The sequence below is a fragment of the Cinclus cinclus genome, chromosome 2 (genome assembly GCF_963662255.1).
Source record: "Cinclus cinclus chromosome 2, bCinCin1.1, whole genome shotgun sequence".
NCBI lineage: Eukaryota > Metazoa > Chordata > Aves > Passeriformes > Cinclidae > Cinclus > Cinclus cinclus.
This window is the reverse complement of record NC_085047.1, coordinates 111,082,235-111,100,949: the sequence shown is the minus strand read 5'-3', so window position 1 is coordinate 111,100,949 and position 18,715 is coordinate 111,082,235. Positions and strand designations below refer to the sequence as shown.

Sequence of the window (18,715 nt, the reverse complement as noted above, 5' to 3'; positions counted from 1 at the left end):
TGACATTTGAAGTTACAGATTTACAAGGACAGGATACCAAAAAATTCCTGATTGACATTAAAGGAGTCCATGTTACCATGCTAACTGATGGGAAAGAAAGAATAAATTAAAAAAAAAAAAAATAGCTACATATTTGGATTTTCAAAGAAACTGTAACTATAAAGGAAAACCTGCACCAATGAAGCAACTTGGTTATTAAATCTTGTAGTACATGGAATTTTTCCACACACATATGGGAAAAATTCCTGTCAGAGCTCATTAAATCCCTCTGGGGATTTTCACTTTCTCTTGCTGCTTCCACTGCTTGGATAAGCCATTTTCTCACTTTCTCCCAACTCAATCAAAGCAGTGTCCTGGAAATCTTCAGACAAAGATAAACTGAACCAATTGTTATGATAAAGAAAAGACCAAAAATCTCTTAATCCAAGGGTGCTGGAAATTACATACAGATGTCACAAACACATCCAAAGCTGTGCTAGTCATTGCTCAAAACATTTCCTCCCCTCTGACAAAACCACACAACATTGCATACTTTAGAGAAAGCTCTTGGGAGGAGACCTTCCTGTCTGGCCCTGGCTACACACTCCTGGACAGCCACCAGCTGACAGAAACAACAGCTGAGACACAAGGGGAGAAGATTTCTTCAGACCTTTCAAACCTGAAAGGCAGCAGGTGGCTCATGGCTGATGGTGTATAAGCCCAAGAAGCTGAAAGCATCAATCTTTCTGATTCATATTTAATATCTGGTGGATATGATCCTTTAGTATCAAATAATCTCTTTGCTAACACTTTCTGCCATCGAGGAAATACCACAGGTGCTTGTGCTCCTGAAGCATCTTTAATGAGTATGAGGAATGTATCTACAGCTAGGAGAGCATGAATCCCTACCTGTACCTCACCATCCAGCCTGGTAACAGGTAAAAGAGAGGCACATAAAAGAGCCCTGGGCACTGTACAGCCCAGCCAACAGCCAGAACTGCACAGATGGAGTTTAATAACCTTTTTCCAGAAGTGGGATATGAGAGAGGGTTCAACCAGATAACCCTAAATCAAAGGGCATGGAGGCTGCACTATGTCTCAAGGAAAAAGAAAGGAGAAAAAGCTGTGGAAAACCTTAGGAAAAGAAAATGGAAGAAAAGGGCTGCAACTCATGGGAAGAGGATGTGGGATAAATAAGACCTACAGGAAGGAAAGCATCATTATTATTCATCCAGTGCTTAAATATGGGAGACCCTAAAGCCCCTTTGCTGTTACTGTGGTCCAACAACTACAGCTCCTTTGGGACCCTGATCAGCTTAGCAGGACCATGATGACAAATCCAGAATTGATCCACAACCAATGATCCAGCTGAATAGCTCACAATGCTGCTTCTTGCTTAGAAATACACTTTCACTTCAAAGAAAACATACAAACTTACATGGTCATTATCAGGGACGTCCATAATGCAATGTGGGACAATAAAAAGCAGCAGCTTTGGTGTCAAAATGGATTAAGGGCTTGAAGTAATGTAACCCATTAGAGGATTTTATTTAACATAAAGAAGATAAGTGCCTTTTAGGATGCTGAGAGATTCATGCCTGAGCTTAAATTAGAGTGGGACAAACATTCTGCTGGTACAAACCAGTCCATCCCTCTTGCTGTAGAATTACCTCAATTTTGTATGAGGGGGTGACAAACAACTTTTTTTGCATTATAGAGTGGCTGTGCAATTATTTAGGATGTGCCTGTTTTATGAGCATGGCATCAATCTGCCCAATAAGGAGTGCTTGCAGAACCAGATGGTAAAACTTTTCAGTGTGAACACATTGCTCTAATTCTTAGGAAAAAAGGGGGAAAGTAAGAGAAATGCAACCAGTTAAGGATCTATCACATAGGATGGCTTGTCTATATCAAGTATGTCAACTGTGACTCATACAGGCTTCAAGTCTGGTTCTGACAAAGCCTGTTAAGTACCAAAACTAAAGAACATTTTTTAAAAATTGAAAGTGATGGTCTTTGCAAATTAAAATAATACTTTGAGCTATAGACACAGACAGTCACATCTCACACCTATGAATCTTAGGCCTTTCTTTGTCCTTCTCCCTGCTGTTCTCACCCTGCAATGGTTTTGGCCTGGGTAGGACCAATGCAAAATAAGTCAGTGGGCTAAAATCTGGCAGAAGGACTGGAAATCTGCTCTGAGGACAGGTTTCATTCCTGTTCACTTCAGCCACACCAGTACTTGCTCAAGAGTGGCCACCTGGACTCCTGCTGCCCCACATCTCAGAGGTGAAACTTTTGGTGCCTCTTGGGAAAGGCTTGTGTGTCACCATTAGCTAGAGAGGGAACCTCAGAGTCTCAGATTAGATAATGAACTTCCAAACACCCATTTGTGACATGAACCCCACTCTATGGGACTGGGAGAGATCTCATGTGAATCCAGTCATGTGAGCAAAATAAATTATCCTACTCCCAGGCTAGTTCCATATCCAGTCCAACATCATCATTCAATGTTATCCATCAATATTACTATTTTCTTAATTTAAATTTGGCTTTTATCTCAGAACACGTATTTCCTGAATTTCAGGGAAATCTTCTTCGGAGGGTATGTTCAAAGACAATGTGCCAAATGCATCCCAGATTTTTTAGCTGGCGTCAGCTGCATTTTCTGAACACTTAAAAAAAATAAGAACCACTTGTCACACTCCCAGTAAGTTAAAACAGAGTAACATTTCAAGCAGGTGCCTTCTAGGTTACTAACGGTGAGTTTTAAATGAAACCCTTTTGATGACTGTCAGTTATTTCTAAGTCTCAGTGCTAACTTTGGGTAGCTCAGCATGGAAATGCAATACTTACCCCTTTATGATGGAACATATGGCCCTCAACGTACACTTTATAGGTCTCCACCCCCAGCTCTTTTGCCAGTCGTAGAATCCGGTTTTGAGTAGGTCCCACATATGATCCACCAACATCTACATAATTCACTTTATCATTCTGTGAAAAAGAATACAGGAATCAGCAGCTGTGAAGGAAGCTCCCCAGTACAAACATCTAGAATTATTCCATACTGAATGTGTACGGAATGTGTGCGTATGATATTCAGGAGGAATTTGTTCATGGAAAAGGTTGTCAAGCATCCAAATGGACTGCACAGGGAGGTGCAGTCACCACCCCTGGAGATGTTTAAGAAATCCACATTACTTTTCTTGTCATTGCAAAAAGTTTCTGCAGTTGAAACCATCTCCAGCATCAAGGTCTGTTTCCTCTCTCTAGACGCCTGTTTAGACTTAATGCTGCAGCTGCTGAGCACTGCACTGCAGTTTTCCAGGAGATTAATCTCCTTTCCAGCACTGCACACCTTGGCTCCAGCCTGCTGCTGTTTTGGGCAGGGACCCCCAGCCATGCCTGCCATGAAAGGTGCTCAATGCACCCCTCAGACAGGCACCCCACTCACTTGGGAAGTGGGAAGAAAGCAGAAGGTTTCAGGGATGCACACTATTACAGCAGGCTAATCTCCCAAGACAGTAACTCTTTTTAACACTGTTTACAGTGAGTATTTTAAGCCTGGCATTCTCAGTGTCACAGAAGGATAGTGTTTATGCTCCATGTTTCACACACAATGATTTCTGCTGGAAAAGGAACCACTGTTTTTCTCTGGTTCCCCAGAAATGGCACCTGACATAATTTACACCTCCCTCAATTCCAGGGTGGGAAGCAGAGGTAATGTCTGTATTACATTACCCTGCACCACAAGTGACTCTTTATTTCTTCCATTTTTTTCTCTAATGGCAATCGAGATGCAGTTCATTTTTAGAAGCAGGAGTGTTATTTCAGATAATATTAAGACGTTTTAGAACATTTCTGAGCCATAATGATGTCTGGTGCTGCTCAGGCTGCTTCTTACAGGGCTCTAAGTTATCTTGCCTGTTACAGTATGCAAAGAGAGACAGGGAAAAAGAGGGGAAATGCTCTGACACTCATGGTCCAGATGATGGTTTTCAATACATTACTGAAGTTTAGATAGACAATATTAATTTTTCTCTTATCTACTAAGCCAGTCACTGCACCTTAGAAGGCTGTCAGGTTGGCCAAGCAGAAATTCTTCTTGGTGAACACATGCTGACTGATGACTTTTGGATTAGTTGCTCTGTCACTTTCTGAGGGATTGAGCTGAAGCTGTAGCTCCCTGGATCAAAATAATTGTAGTTCCCTGGGTTAGAATAATAGGAGTGACATCTGTCACATCATAGACCAGCACAAATGAGAGTCCACATGCCATGAAACACTTACCCTGATAGTGAATGTCCTTCCTCCAACTCTGTCCCGGGCCTCAAGGACCACCACACTGACCCCAGCCTCAGACAGCAATTTGGCTGCTGACAAACCTAAAAAAAAAAGAGAAAGTGCATCAAAGCAAGTGGCAATGATCAGCCACATTAATTGCCATTAAAAAACTGAACCAAATCCTCAAGGTCAGAGATTTCAATAGACTATTCTCAAAAATCCCTGGGAAAAGTTAGGAATTTTGCATGGTATCTCACCACAGAAATCATGTGGCTGCTGCTTAGTTGGATGTTATAACCACTCACAGCATTCACAGATTGAAGTTTCCTCCTTGGATTGGCATTTTGGCCTTTTAAAAGCAGCAAAACTTCAATTATTAAGGGACACACACACATCTTACTTTTCATTTGGGCAGCCTATAGGAAGGCAGCACCCAGTCTGGGGGACTTGCAGTGCTACAGTGATATCAATAATGTTCCTGTCCCACATCAACTCTCTGCTCCTCTGCTGGCCCTTGTCCTCATTCACATGCAGAAGGAAAGTCTGCTTCACTGTCAGGATTCATTTTCAGCAATGGAGTTTGACCATGACAATCAAAGAGGCTGCATGTAGATACTTTATAAAAGGAATTATGGTCTCAGAAAAAAATCATCTAATTATGGGACTTTGTGATGGAGCCACTAGAGACAACTGAAAATTCAATAGGGCAGGAGACCTCTTTGCTTCTGACAGATGCAAGCTGAAATTGTAGAAAGCAATCATGAGTTGCTGAAATCAGATTATCCCACTGCCCTGCAGGCCAATTTGGCACTGAAGCATTGTTTCTTTGGAGTTGTTTCCCCTCCTTAAGTACAGGAAAAGCAGCCCTATTGATCAGAACTTCCAAGATACCCTGCAGGCAGGAGTAATGATATTACCCTCATGTTTATTACACTACCTTGAAATGTGATTAAAATCAACTGTTTGTGAGCCTACAAAGAATGCATGTCTCAAAAGATCAAGGGAGAGGACTCATTCTGGGAAGAGTTAAATGTATTCCTTTATTCTAAGGGCAATACAGAATTGACCATCAACTTCCATGCATAGAATCTTTTAATGGGAAAGTGGAACACCATTCACTGGAAATCAGAACTGAGGAAGTTCAAATGCCTTACATAGGCAGAAATTATATATATAATTTTCATACTCATCTAAAATTAACTTTACACACTTGTACCATATTGTTCAGATTGCTGCTGGAGCAGAAGTATACTTAATTCTTCCATCTATCTAATGTTCTAATTTTTTTTAATTGTAAGCCATTTTTTAGTGGAGTGGATATCTTATAAATTGATCTAATTTATTTCAGTGATCATTTTTTTCTCCATGAAACTCTAGAAACAGTTTTTTTCTAGCTACTTCTTTAATCCACTGGGTGATGGTTTACCTTCCCCCCCAACATAAATGTGGAAGACAGAAATCTATGATGTTGGAAACACAAATTTCAATATTTTCTTACAAATTCATAATTTTTTATATGCAGAAAAAGGAGATTTCAAAATATACAGCGGCCTTTATCCCAAAATAGTGGATATCCTACATGTGTAAAATAATAGGCTGAATTCTCTATTCTGTGTAAATAACACTGGACACTCAGAAAATGAGTGGGTAATTCTTTTGTAAGGAAGTCTACTTTAGATATATATGACTTGAAAAAATTGCACATGAAGCCAAAATAAGAAGTCTGGCCTAGGTATGGAAAAAAAAAAATTGAATGCAAGTCATTTGTGCCTAGGACCATAATTTCATGCTGAATACAACAGCTCTATTCCTGCCATAGTTGTTTAGGAAGAATAATGGTCATGCTGGACTGGGATGGAAGTTAAGATCACTACTGGAATAATCCAGCTTAATTATGGGATATATTGAAATAAAGAAGAACTGCTAAGGGATGAAGAATGTGTTGTAATGTGACTGAGGTTCTCTAACCTGTTTGCCTGTTAAACTGTACTTGTACTCCAGACTTACGGGTGATTGTTTCATTATTGTTAACCCAAGGGTCATCTGAGAAACATGTCCAAAAAAAGAAAAAGTCTTTGAAGTTTCATAGATAGGGAAACAGCAATAAATAAATTGAGACAGCTATGGCTTACTGGGAACTGTGAGAGGGAGTGACTCACAAGTGAAAACAATACAGAAGATGTTTATTTAAGATTTCTACTACACATTTATTTGCTCAAAGCATGGAAAGTATTCTCTTTCAAAACAGGACTTGGAACAACACCTGTACACAGCATCTCTATGTCTATTTCTATGTCTGCCTGTTAGACCCACCTCTTTAGCTCCAACCTGGTGAGACTGAAGTGCAGCAGGTCTAGGTGCTTCCACAGGTTTATCTGAAACACCCCACAGGTCATGAAGCCTCTGTGCTTTTTATACACAAATAACCTCTGAGGTGACTGCCTACTTACCCTTCGTCTTCTCCATTACTTGAGTTTTCAAGACTTTTGTTGCTGTTCCAGTATCCTGGACAGGACTGGACACCAGAGAGTGACCATTTGATTGATGGGGTAAGAAAGAGAGAGGAAGGGATGAGACCTTCTCCTTTCCTGCTCCTTGTCCCATTCCTGCCTGCTCAGCTCCCCTCAGGCTGCATGGAGCTATCCTCTCACTTCCTCTACAACACTCCATCCCAAAGGACATCATGAACTTCAGCAACTGCCAAGGAGCAGGGAAGAAGTTGTGATGTCCCATCCCTGGAAGTGGTCCAGGCCAGGCTGGATGGGGCTTTGAGGACCATGGCAGAGCATGGAATGAGATGGGCTTTAAGGTCCCTTCCAATCCAATCCACTCCTTACAGATACACTATTCCAGGCCAAATGGAGCACTGGGCTCAGTGTTCAGAACAGGCAATGAAAACACTGCTGGGTCTGTTGGCGTGACTGACACTCCTGTCACAGCTGAGCCTGTGGCTGCATCACCTCTACCTCCCCCGAGCACAGCCTTGACATAAAGCTGGAAACCACCCCAAATCACTGGACAAACCCCTTCCAGATATTCCCCTAATTCCATGAATTAGAAATGCATTATTTGCCTCAGCAAGATGGAGGGAGCCTGCCAAAACCATGCCTCATTCACAGTATCTGGCTGTGGAAATTCACTTACTGTTAAATGAGAACAAACAAGGCGAGACATCCTCCACAAGGGTTTCTATGGAAATCTCACAAGCAGTTCCCTTCCTCTGAAGATGCCATGCAGGAAAGCTCTGTTCCTATTGATTTTGCAGTGCTGTTAAGGACTCAGAATTGCTGCTGCTACAGATCCTACTGTGGCTGCTTTCATGCCAGAAAATTGTCATACTCCTACCACAGGCAAAGCCCTTTGAAGCGCATCAAACACTGGACATAGAGTAAAAATAGAGAAGGGAAGGAGAAAGAAGGGAAGGAAGGAGAAAGAAAGGAGAAGGGAAGGAGAAAGAAAGAAGAAGGGAAGGAGAAAGAAAGAAGAAGGGAAGGAGACAGAAAGGAGAAGGGAAGGAGACAGAAAGGAGGAGGGAAGGAGACAGAAAGGAGAAGGGAAGGAGACAGAAAGGAGAAGGGAAGGAGAAAGAAAGGAGAAGGGAAGGAGAAAGAAAGGAGAAGGGAAGGAGAAAGAAAGGAGAAGGGAAGGAGAAAGAAAGGAGGAGGGAAGGAGAAAGAAAGGAGGAGGGAAGGAGAAAGAAAGGAGAAGGGAAGGAGAAAGAAAGGAGAAGGGAAGGAGAAAGAAAGGAGAAGGGAAGGAGAAAGAAAGGAGAAGGGAAGGAGAAAGAAAGGAGAAGGGAAGGAGAAAGAAAGGAGAAGGGAAGGAGAAAGAAAGGAGAAGGGAAGGAGAAAGAAAGGAGAAGGGAAGGAGAAAGAAAGGAGAAGGGAAGGAGAAAGAAAGGAGAAGGGAAGGAGAAAGAAAGGAGGAGGGAAGGAGAAAGAAAGGAGGAGGGAAGGAGAAAGAAAGGAGAAGGGAAGGAGAAAGAAAGGAGAAGGGAAGGAGAAAGAAAGGAGAAGGGAAGGAGAAAGAAAGGAGAAGGGAAGGAGAAAGAAAGGAGAAGGGAAGAGAAGGGAGAAACGAAGATGAATTGATGCCAACCTGCAGACTGCAAGACACACCCCATGACTGAAACATAAGGATGCTGAACAATACTGAATTTTGTAATACAACAAAGCCCATCTCTACCTGATAGGAAAGAAAAGTTCAACTCCACAGGTAGCAAACAACACTGGGACTTAAGAGACTTGAATCTTATTCCAGAGGAGTCCTGTAAAGTGGAAAATGGTTACCTCTTTGGTAGGGAAATGTTTATATGAGTAGACTTATGAGAATAATTCCAAGTTGCCTCAACACTGGGGTTGATACAGGGCATACGAGCAGAGATGAGTTCTACAGCACAAACAGTGAGAGTTTTAAAAAAGTTACTTTATTGGAAATGTCCTAGTGATTGTATACTAACAGTACAGAGTTATATTTTTCAAAATCTAGGCTCAGTAAAAACAGAACATTCCTTCATAAAATCCTTATTAATCCACCCTACTTTATATAGCATGGGATAGCCACATTGTGAGAAAGATGATTAACTCATTACTGTAGTGTGCTAGCAAGCTTTAATGGAGGAAATGGGGAAAAACCTTCCTGTAAAATCCCTATATTTTTCTGATCTTGAGAGGGGAAAAAAAATTAAGACTTTTTTTGCTCATTTTTATAATACACATCAGTAAAATAAGAGAACTGGCAATATATCATTATTAAAGTTCCAATGTAATGCCATTCTAATGCTGTGATTATTTTTTACTGCTTCACTGATGGAAAACCTAACTTTTTGTAAACACAATTGATTAATTAAACATGGCAATGAACACCTTAAAATCAGCTCTCATTTTTTCCAGTAGAAATCCCTTTGGCACGTAAAAATGAACCTGCCAATGAGAGATACAAAACATTTCTGCCATGACTATAGCGTAAAATCTCCCTTCCTCACTTCTTCTTCTGCCATCCTGATTACCCTTTCATTGGAATTTTTGTGTACATCATAGCATTTAATTAACTTCTAAAACACAGTTAAAATATGCTCAGTTACATAAGATTGACAGAGAAACCACTAATGGGCCACAACACACAGCAAGCTGAGAATGAAAGAACTGTTTCCTTTCACTGACTGAGGATTTGAAGATTTTAAATTGCCACTGAAAATACTAAAAAAAAGAAAGAACAAAACCAACAATGCTATTAACTCAGTGAGAGCATCTTATATCCACACAAGACAGCAAGAATGCACAGTGTGGATCACAAGTCTACATTTATTTCTATTTCAGTGTTGCCTAATACCATAACTTCACTAATTTTCTGCTTGTCAGAAACTGTGTTTTATCTTGCCATACTTTCTTTCATATCACTTCTTGAAGAATACCTGGTACTGGAGAGAGATTGTATTTATGCATTTTGTCATTTCAGATAAGTGTATTTAATTCTTTTTTCATCAGTATTTTTTTTTCCCCTTCTCGAAAAAAAAAAGAAACAATCCACTTGATTCAGCAAAGATCTTAACCAAAAGAGAATATTTCCTATTACAGAGTACATTGTCCAAATGAGACCAAGCCACTTACTGATCTCAATGGCATCACTGTCTAAATGTTTTCTGCAGATGCAAGCCTTGTTGTGAAGGGCACAAAGACAGTTTCTCATGGACAATGTTAACAGAAATAGTGGGCAGGAAAAGGGAATTCTAACCCAAGGATGAATCCACTCCACACACACACCCACTGGGATTTTGCATGTCCACAGCTTCTGGCAGTAAACATTCCTTCCCCAAAGTAATGCCCTCCCCCAAAACAAAGGCAGAAAAAAATTTATGAGTATAAGCACAGGGTTGGAAATGAGGCATCTTTCCTCCCATTACATATTAAAATGAGCAGCTAAATGATGACAATTTGATGCCACCTAGTAAAGGAAACAACCAAGGTAATTACATTTATGACTACTGACAATTTTTTTAGTCAGTCTTGTGCAGAATAAATTCCTGTTACCTAAATGGTGACCTTCAACTAAAAAAGCATGTGAAAAAATGCTGCTGCTAAATTATGATCAGTGTCATCACCACAAATACCAGTAACATCAGCACTGGTATTCCTAGAAGAGACATAATACCTGTCCCATGCCTGGTTTTGTTATGTTAGGGTATTTTTAGGGATCTATCCTGACTACTCGGCTATTTCTTTTGCTTGTTGGGGCAAATAACACTCATAAGACTTCAGCAGCTAAACAGCAGAACACATTATGAAGAATGAGGCAAATGGAAATTGGTACTTCTCCTTATTTGCAGTTATGGGATAAAGCATCCATTACACTTTGTATGAGGTACTGGGAGTTTTGCTTCTGCTGTAAAGTTTTTGTCATAATGACAGTTGGCTTGCTAGGAGTACATTGGGAACTCAGATCTGTGAAACACTGTTATTTATTTCTGCATCCCTAGAAATGGTCCATAGGAATCTCTGGTACTAAATGACAACATTATCATTGATTATCAGCTTTCTGGTTGGATCCACAAAGAAGGAAGGAAGGAACTGGGTAGATGGAACCCAGCACAGGGCAAATGCAAAGCAATAAACAGAAAATACATTTTATGACTCAAATATTAAATTCCCATAGGCCAAACCCCAGGTAAATACAGAAGTAACACTATGGGAAAAAAATCTATTGAAAATTACTCCAGACTTACACAGGTCGGACTGATTCTATCTCACACCAACAGCTGTGTGTTTGACAGTTTATCTGACACCACCACCCACCAGCAGCTTGGCATGCTGTCAAAACAAACAGGGCAGTATACAACAGAAGTTGTGCTGTCAGGATGGCAAGCAAGGAAAAATCTGCATTTCCTCATATTCAGTCTCTCACTCAGAGCCCAAAGCCAAGGCGTAGGTAGCTCGAGGGGTAAGGCTGTCGATCACACACTGTGGAGCTGGAGATGCCAACACAGAGTGCTCTTCCACAGAGAGACAAACAAAAAAAGTCTTAATAATATATCATATGTTTTATTTCTATATAAAGACTAATCACTACTATTTTTCCATCCCAGTTTTTCCTACAATTTGTGGCCCTTGGACGCCTCCATAAGTGCTGTTTCCTGCACATGGCTGGGAAATCCCAGCTTTGATTTTGTAGAACCACGCAATCTCCTTCTTTCTAGATAGGGATAAGAGCAAACATCCTTTTCTGTTGAAATAAGAACTATCCATGTCAGCAAATTATAGTCTTGAGTGTAAGATTCAATTACGTCTGTTTTTCCCTTGTGTTTTGTACTTGTAACACAATGTGCTGAAATTTTTCCCAAAAAATTTTTTACATACAAGATTTTTTTGACTTCTCTGCTTCTGGACATACTTCTCCATATCTGCTGCCTCTCTGGTTTGCATTATATAGACAAACATTATTAATTCTCCATGCAATCTTCTGATAAACTTGGCTTCCACACAAGGTGAGGCTGGCACATGAATGTACTCCCATGAAAAAAGTTAAGGTATTTTGCTTACATTCTTTTTTTTTTTTTTCCTTTCCTTTCCAAACTTGGAACTATTTAAGCTTGAATTTTCAGGGTGTGGCTTTTTGTAATTTTTATCTGCTGGAAAATCTTGGTCAAAATTGACTGTGTATTTCTAAACGTCTAGGGAAAACATATTCTTTGATTTTGAAAAATCATGCTTTCTTTAATTCCTGTTTTGGAAATTGCAGCAGCAACTTGAAATTTGGCAGGGAGAGAACCACGTCAACATAGCACATTTTGTTATCCATGTGAAAATATGCCCCAATAAGGTAATTTAGAAAGTTTTGAGCAATTACAGGTCACAGCAATCATTTTTCATATCTGACAAGCTGAAATGTCTGAGGTTTCTCTCAAAACTCTCTGAGCACTTAATGATGTCAAGTTGTTAATGTGCCTGAGAAGCAACTGAACATCCAGGATCTACTTACAATATTTTGTGCCATCAGCTTCCTGAGTTCAACAAAATCACAATCAAGTAAAATAATCAAGTAAAAATCAATCCAAAACAATACTCTTCAGTTCAGTAGAAAAAACTATAAATAGAAAACAGGAGCAATATTCAAGCCATATAAATAAAAACTCCCTGTGGGTTTGGGGAAAGTCTTTAACTTCAGGCACCAGTTTATTTAATATTCTTGGGTATAAAATGCTGTAATTAATATTAACTGTATTACAGGGGACATTATCTATTAGGAGTGACACACATGTGTGCCTGGGGCTTTTACTGGTCACAATCCACATTTTTAACGTGCAGGGCCAAGTGGAAAGAGGACTCTACCCCAACCTGTGCAGCTCCCTCTCTGTAGGGCTCCAAAGGCACTTCCTGATGCAGCCTGGACAGTCTGAATGTGATTCCATCAGCAAGAAAATCTCACAGATAGAAGCTACCCAAGCAGATATTTCTTCCAAAAGCACTCTTTGCAGAAAATCCCTCCATCCCTAGACTGCAGTCCCCTACAGGCAGAATGGATTCTGTGTCCCTGGAATGGCCACACTGTGGTGTTCATGCTGAGGCTGGGAGCATGGATGAGTAGAACTTCTTAGGCATTGTTCAGAAATTGCCTCTCAGGACCATACTTTGCTTTGAGGAATAGACAACTCCAGAGCTGCCTGTCAGGATTAGAGCTTCACACAAACACCGGACAAATATTTTTAAAAGCCACAGCATCACTGCTGGGAAATTCACATTTAACAGAATAAGCACCTTGCTTATATCTCATACAGATTTCATGTATTTTTAATAAAGAACTAGTTTATCCCAGAGTTTCCTATCCTCTCCTGCAAGCACCAGGTAGTGAGAATTAAAAATACAGTAAAAGGAGAGGAAACAGAAATCTCACCAGATGAGTCAATTGCAAATTCAGTTTCAGAGATACAAACAGCAAGTCAAGACTGGAATCAGAGAGATGTTGAGGGGAAATCCTGTCCATAGCAGAGCACCATTTATTATATATTCCACCAAAAGCAGAACTCTAGATACTGATTACATTTTTTTTTTTTTAAGACCAGAAAGCAGCATTGTCTAAGCTCTTGCAGAACTGAGGTGAAGACATATTGGTACAGGAATGGTAGTGACAGAGGAGCTATGAGAAAAGCAAAACAGACCAGAAGCTTATCAGAGTTTAATCCCCAGCTATGAATGGCAGTATATGATGGATTAATTATTAAATAAGGCATTTATTGTTTATTTTTCATCGTTTTGAATGCTTTGTTTCAATTTTTAATGTTTTCTTAAAATAATGCCTGTTCTAATTCATAACAGGCAAACACCAATTTCTATGCCACTGGCATGAGTTTTCCATTTGTATGAAAAATGTTCCTGTACCCCAGGAGTGCTGTGATATGTTTATTTGTCTTCCTCACACCACCAACAAATTTTCAAGGACTGTGAACACCGTGACATTTTCTGCTTGGCTCCATTTCAATCCCCACACCAGGTTTTGGTCCAAGGTGTAGGTGTTATAAAGCAACTTAGTGTTTTTTTGCTAGTGAGGCAAGATACCACATCTCAAAGCAATTTCTGAAACACTGCAACAGGTTGGGGAGCTGGAGGAAAGAGGCACCCTGAAGAGAGCAAGAGTTTCTCAGAGGTCTAAAAACTGTATCAAGAGGATGTCACCATCAGCTGCACAGAGAATGGGTGGTAATTCCCTAAGGACACTGTGTGAATTACAGGAACCCTAAGGATTGAATAACCAAATGTCTCATGCTAGCAGGAAAATTACCAGGGATCTGGTTAAACAAAAAAGCAAGGAAATCTAGGTCCACACTCTTCCTTTCTGTCTAGTGATGCCACAGACTATTTGCATATTTACATATTCACAAATTATTATTTAAACAATAGCTGTTATTTTAGTAAATGAAATAACAATTATGTAAACCAACTGCTGTTTTATGATTAATTCACTGCAGATTACACCAAAGGAAAGCTTCTGACTCTTTCTCAATACTAATAAAACCTTACTTTACCCACACCAATAATGGCTGTAATATGACTGAAGCCACACAGTCACAAAACTCACCTTTTCTGAATCATTAGTGAAGTAAGGACTGCCTGAAAACCGAGACCTGGCCAAAACTGCCCACACAAAATTGACCTGAGGGACAACCTAAACACTAATTTTCTCCAACACAGCATCATTCTCATTGTAGGTAACATAAAAAGTAATTAACTGAAGGGGTTTTTTTAAGCATAAGGATGAGGGGCCATGATGCAATTGCTGGCGTCAAAGTAGATCTGAAGAGTATTTTGGAAAGTGTTGCCTGGTGAAGTGTGAGGAGTCCATGGCACCTGGGGAATGGGGCTGCCTTTAGAACAGCTCCTCTTACAGCAACAAAACCTAACCTAGAGATACTCCCAGATGTTTATTCTGCAGCATTTTCCCAAACAAAACAACTGCTACCGCTGCGTGGGCAACCAAAAAAAAAACCCTCGTCAAAGCACCATCTTTGTGGGGATGCACCAATCCCAGTCCGTATCCCGCATCCCCGCCTCGTCCCGCACCTGCGGGCTCTGCCACTTTCCTGCAGCCTCGCTCGCGAGGAGCACCAAGAGCAAACCGAGGCGAGGAGCAGGGATTTGTCCCTAACACAGCGACACGGATCATTTCCCCTCCGCTCCCCCGAGCGCACCTGCAGCCCCGGGGCCCCGGCCCGGCTCGTCCATCGCCGCCACCGCCCGGCCCCGCCGCCGCTGGACGCGCTCCGGGAGCGCTCCGAGGGGATGTCCCGGGGGAGGCCGGCGGGGCCGCGCCGTTCTCCCCCTGACCCACCTGAGATGCCGGCCCCGATCACGATCACGTCGTATCTCTCGGCCATGGCGCTGTCCCCGCTGTCCCCGCTCTCCCCGCGCCGGCTCCGTCCCGGCCCCGCGCTCCCACAGCGCTGTCCCGCCCGCCCCGGCTCCGCCCCTGGGCGTGGCCCCAGCGACCCTCCACCAATGGGCACTGTCTATGGGCGGGGCCAGGCTAAACCCCGCCCTCCTCGGTGCTCGCTGTGCGGCCCGACGGTGCGGAGGATGTTCGGCAGCACCGGGAACAAGGCAACACTGGGAACACCGGGAAAAAGGGAGCACCGGGAACATTGGGAACACCGGGAACTAGGGAACACTGGGAGCAAGGGAACATTGGGAACACGGGAACACCGGGAAAAAGGGAACACCGGGGAAAAGTGAACACTGGGAACACTGGGAACAAGGGAACACTGGGAACAAGGGAACATTGGGAATATCGGGAACACCGTGAACAAGGAACCACTGGGAACACTGGGGAAAAGGGAACGTTGGGCACACTGGGAACACAGGAACACAAGAACACTGGGAACACGGGAACACTGGGAAAAAGGGAACATTGGGAGCATCAGGAACACGGGAACACCGTGAACAAGGAACCACTGGGAACACTGGGGAAAAGGGAACGTTGGGCACACTGGGAACACAGGAACACGAGAACACTGGGAACACGGGAACACTGAGAACAGTGGAAACACTGGGAACACGGGAATGCTGGGAACAGTGGAAACACTGGGAACACGGGAATGCTGGGAAAAAGGAACAATGGCCAGACAGGAACACTAGGAACGAGGGAACACCGGGAACAAGGGAACATTGGGAACATTTGGAACACTGGGAACAAGGGACCACTAGGCACATGGGAACACTGGGAACAAGGAAACTCCAGGTATAAGGGAACACTGGGAGCACAGCAGCACCAGGAACAAGGTAACACTGGGAACAAGGGAGCACTGGGAACACGGGAACACCGGGAATGCCGCATCTCAGGGTGCGCATCGCTGCCGGCTCCGTGCTGCACCACGGCAGGGGACGGAGCGGGCTGGCGGCAGCGGGCCCGGCGCAGTGAATGAACCGTCCCACGCTCACTTAACCCCCTGCTAGTGACCCACAGTGACCACGGGGCAGGAGGAGAGCCATGGAACCAGAGGTTATGGCAGCCTGCAAGCCTCACCTCCCACTAGAATCAAGTCGTACTTCATCCATGAGCCAGGGAACAAGGGGCTAACCTTTCCATGGATGTATCTTCCCAAAGACAGTGCCTTAAATAATAATTTGTTATTAAAATTCTGTTTGTACTTAGCTACTATTACTGCTCTGGAATGCATGATGGTAGTGATAATCCTTGCCATGCATTTTACAGCTACTGCAGGTTTTATTGCCAAAGTGTAAATGCCGTATCTGTGGAATGGAAAAACTAGAGAGCCTGTCCATCCTCTTCCAAATAAGCACAGGAGACCTTTACCCAATTAGAGGAAATCCTAACATTGTTTCATGTTGAATATTGATAAGTTCTGAGAGTTGCCCAGTTCTGCAATCACATTCCATGCCTGGGTATGACCAATGAATCCACTGAGACTGCAATACTTTTTGTGTTCTTGGAAATGAGTCAGTTTTCTCTTCTATAGAGAAAATATAGGACCTTTGGTTTTTTGTTAATTGTGCCAAATGAGTGAGATGTAGACCTGTTAGCGTGAACCAGAGGAGATCTACAAAAATGTTTGGAGCACCTCTCCTATGAGGAACATCTTAAAGAGCTGTGACTGTTCAGCCTGGAGAAGAAAAGCCTCTGGAGAGACCTTATTGAGGCCTTTCAGTACTCAAAAGGGGACTATGAGGAAGACAAGGACAGACATCTTAGCAGGGCCTGTTACAATAGGACAAAGAATAACAGGTTTACACTAAAAGAGAGCTGATTTAGGTTTGCTATATAAAAGAATTTTTTAAGAATGAGGATGGTGAAACACTGTAACAGGTTGCTCAGAGAGGTAATAGATGACACATCCCTGGAAATACTCAAGGTCAGGTTGCTCCCAGCAACGTGGTCCAGTTGAAAATGTCCCTGCTCATTGCAGGGCGAGTGGACTGGCTGAGCTTTAAAGGTCCCTTCCAATCCAAACCATTCTGTGGTTCTATGACAGCAGTGACTGAATGCAGAAACACTGCTAAATCACTAAGCAACGGTGCAGGAGACAGAAAAAATGGATCTTTTTCACCAGTAAGAACAGGTATACAATGTATAAGTGCAGAGCTCAGTAAGTGTGCTGCCATATCTGAAGATACAGAAGTGCCAGACGCTGCAGAACAACAGATCCCTGCTGCTGTGAGAGATCATCTGCTGACACAGAAGCTCATTCTCACTGTGATTGCTGCTGCTCCTTGCCAGGGTAAAGGGTACACAGAGCAAGGCTGTGGGAGTGGTATGGGTTTTGAAACAGAAAACCTAGTGTAGCAACACCCACTTCGTGCTCAACAGGAAAAAAAGTGTGTTTCTCTAGGGAGATAAGGGCACCCACTCCCACAGCTCTGATGGCTCCAGTGGGAAGGTCACAGGGAATCTGACAAATAAAAAACGTCACCCAGCAGCACCTCCCTCATAATTCAGAAGCCAAGTTTGGAGGAAAACAACAAAAACATCCTTTGTGATAACAGCAGGAAACTTGTGTGCATCTAGATAACTTGCTGATAGATAAGCTTGCCAACAAATCTCCAGGGCTAAAAGGAGCCATAAGAGTCTCGTGAAAAGGCAGTGGAGACCGAAGTGATTCTACCTAGACCAGCTCTAATGATGGGAGATGACATCCAAGTGTGAATAATACAAATTGTTAGCTCAATCACTGTAGTAAAGACAAAAAATTCCTGAGGGGTTGCCAAGGGTTACCTTGGGCTTTGACAGATTCCAGAGGTAGATGCCTGTCAGAGCCATGTGACTTCTTAGTCCTTGGCATCAATAAGAGCACTCAGAACAATTCTCTCTCAACTCAGACCTGCAGACATCTAGGATTTGGGGGGGGGGGGGGGGAACCTGAAGCCTTGCTTGAGAACAACAGGATAAACCAAATAGACTTGCTGAAAATGCAAGAAGTAGTCAAGGAAAAAGGTGTTATGTCATATTGAGAGTGATCCTCCTCTTCTCAATGTGATGACCACGTTTTTAAAAGAAGATTTTGAAATGTGTCAGAAATCAACAGAGATTAAAGGCATGCCAAACCTTACACTAAAGGAAATTCCAAGCAGACAAAATTTTATTTGGAAATAAATCATTGTTGCTCAGAAAGGAGAGTTGATTAAGCAGGAAATGCTCACCAATGGGTCCTCTTTGTTATGCAGTATAAAAAAAAACAAGGGAACAACAGCAAAGGATGAAATAGGAAGCTTATGTTGCTGAAGCAATTTCCTAGCAATTTCTCGAGTTGATTTATGTCTGCCTCAGTGAGTGATTTGTAGCAATAATTTGCTGAGCCTGCAGAATGTGCATGATCATAAATGTGAAGTTATAGAAAATCACAGACATAGATTTTCAAATTTGCCAGGAAAAAAACACTGAAATTTGCTGAGAAATACAGTGAAGATCAAGAATAACGGTTACACTTGGGATTATATCTGAGTCATCACCA

General features: G+C 42.2%; 1 protein-coding gene across 1 annotated transcript in view; it reads right to left on the bottom strand.

Annotated features, from left to right (window-relative positions):
- LOC134057929 (amine oxidase [flavin-containing] A-like) overlaps positions 1 to 15,127 on the bottom strand; it is a 34,608-nt gene extending 19,481 nt beyond the window's left edge. The window contains exons 1-5 of the mRNA XM_062514970.1: positions 14,870 to 15,127; positions 11,038 to 11,069; positions 10,364 to 10,374; positions 4,270 to 4,355; positions 2,836 to 2,973 (exon numbers count right to left, since the gene is read on the bottom strand). Coding sequence (XP_062370954.1) covers positions 2,836 to 2,973; positions 4,270 to 4,355; positions 10,364 to 10,374; positions 11,038 to 11,069; positions 14,870 to 15,127 — 525 coding nt within the window. The remainder of the gene's footprint in view (positions 1 to 2,835; positions 2,974 to 4,269; positions 4,356 to 10,363; positions 10,375 to 11,037; positions 11,070 to 14,869) is intronic.
- Between the last annotated feature and the right edge of the window lie 3,588 nt (positions 15,128 to 18,715).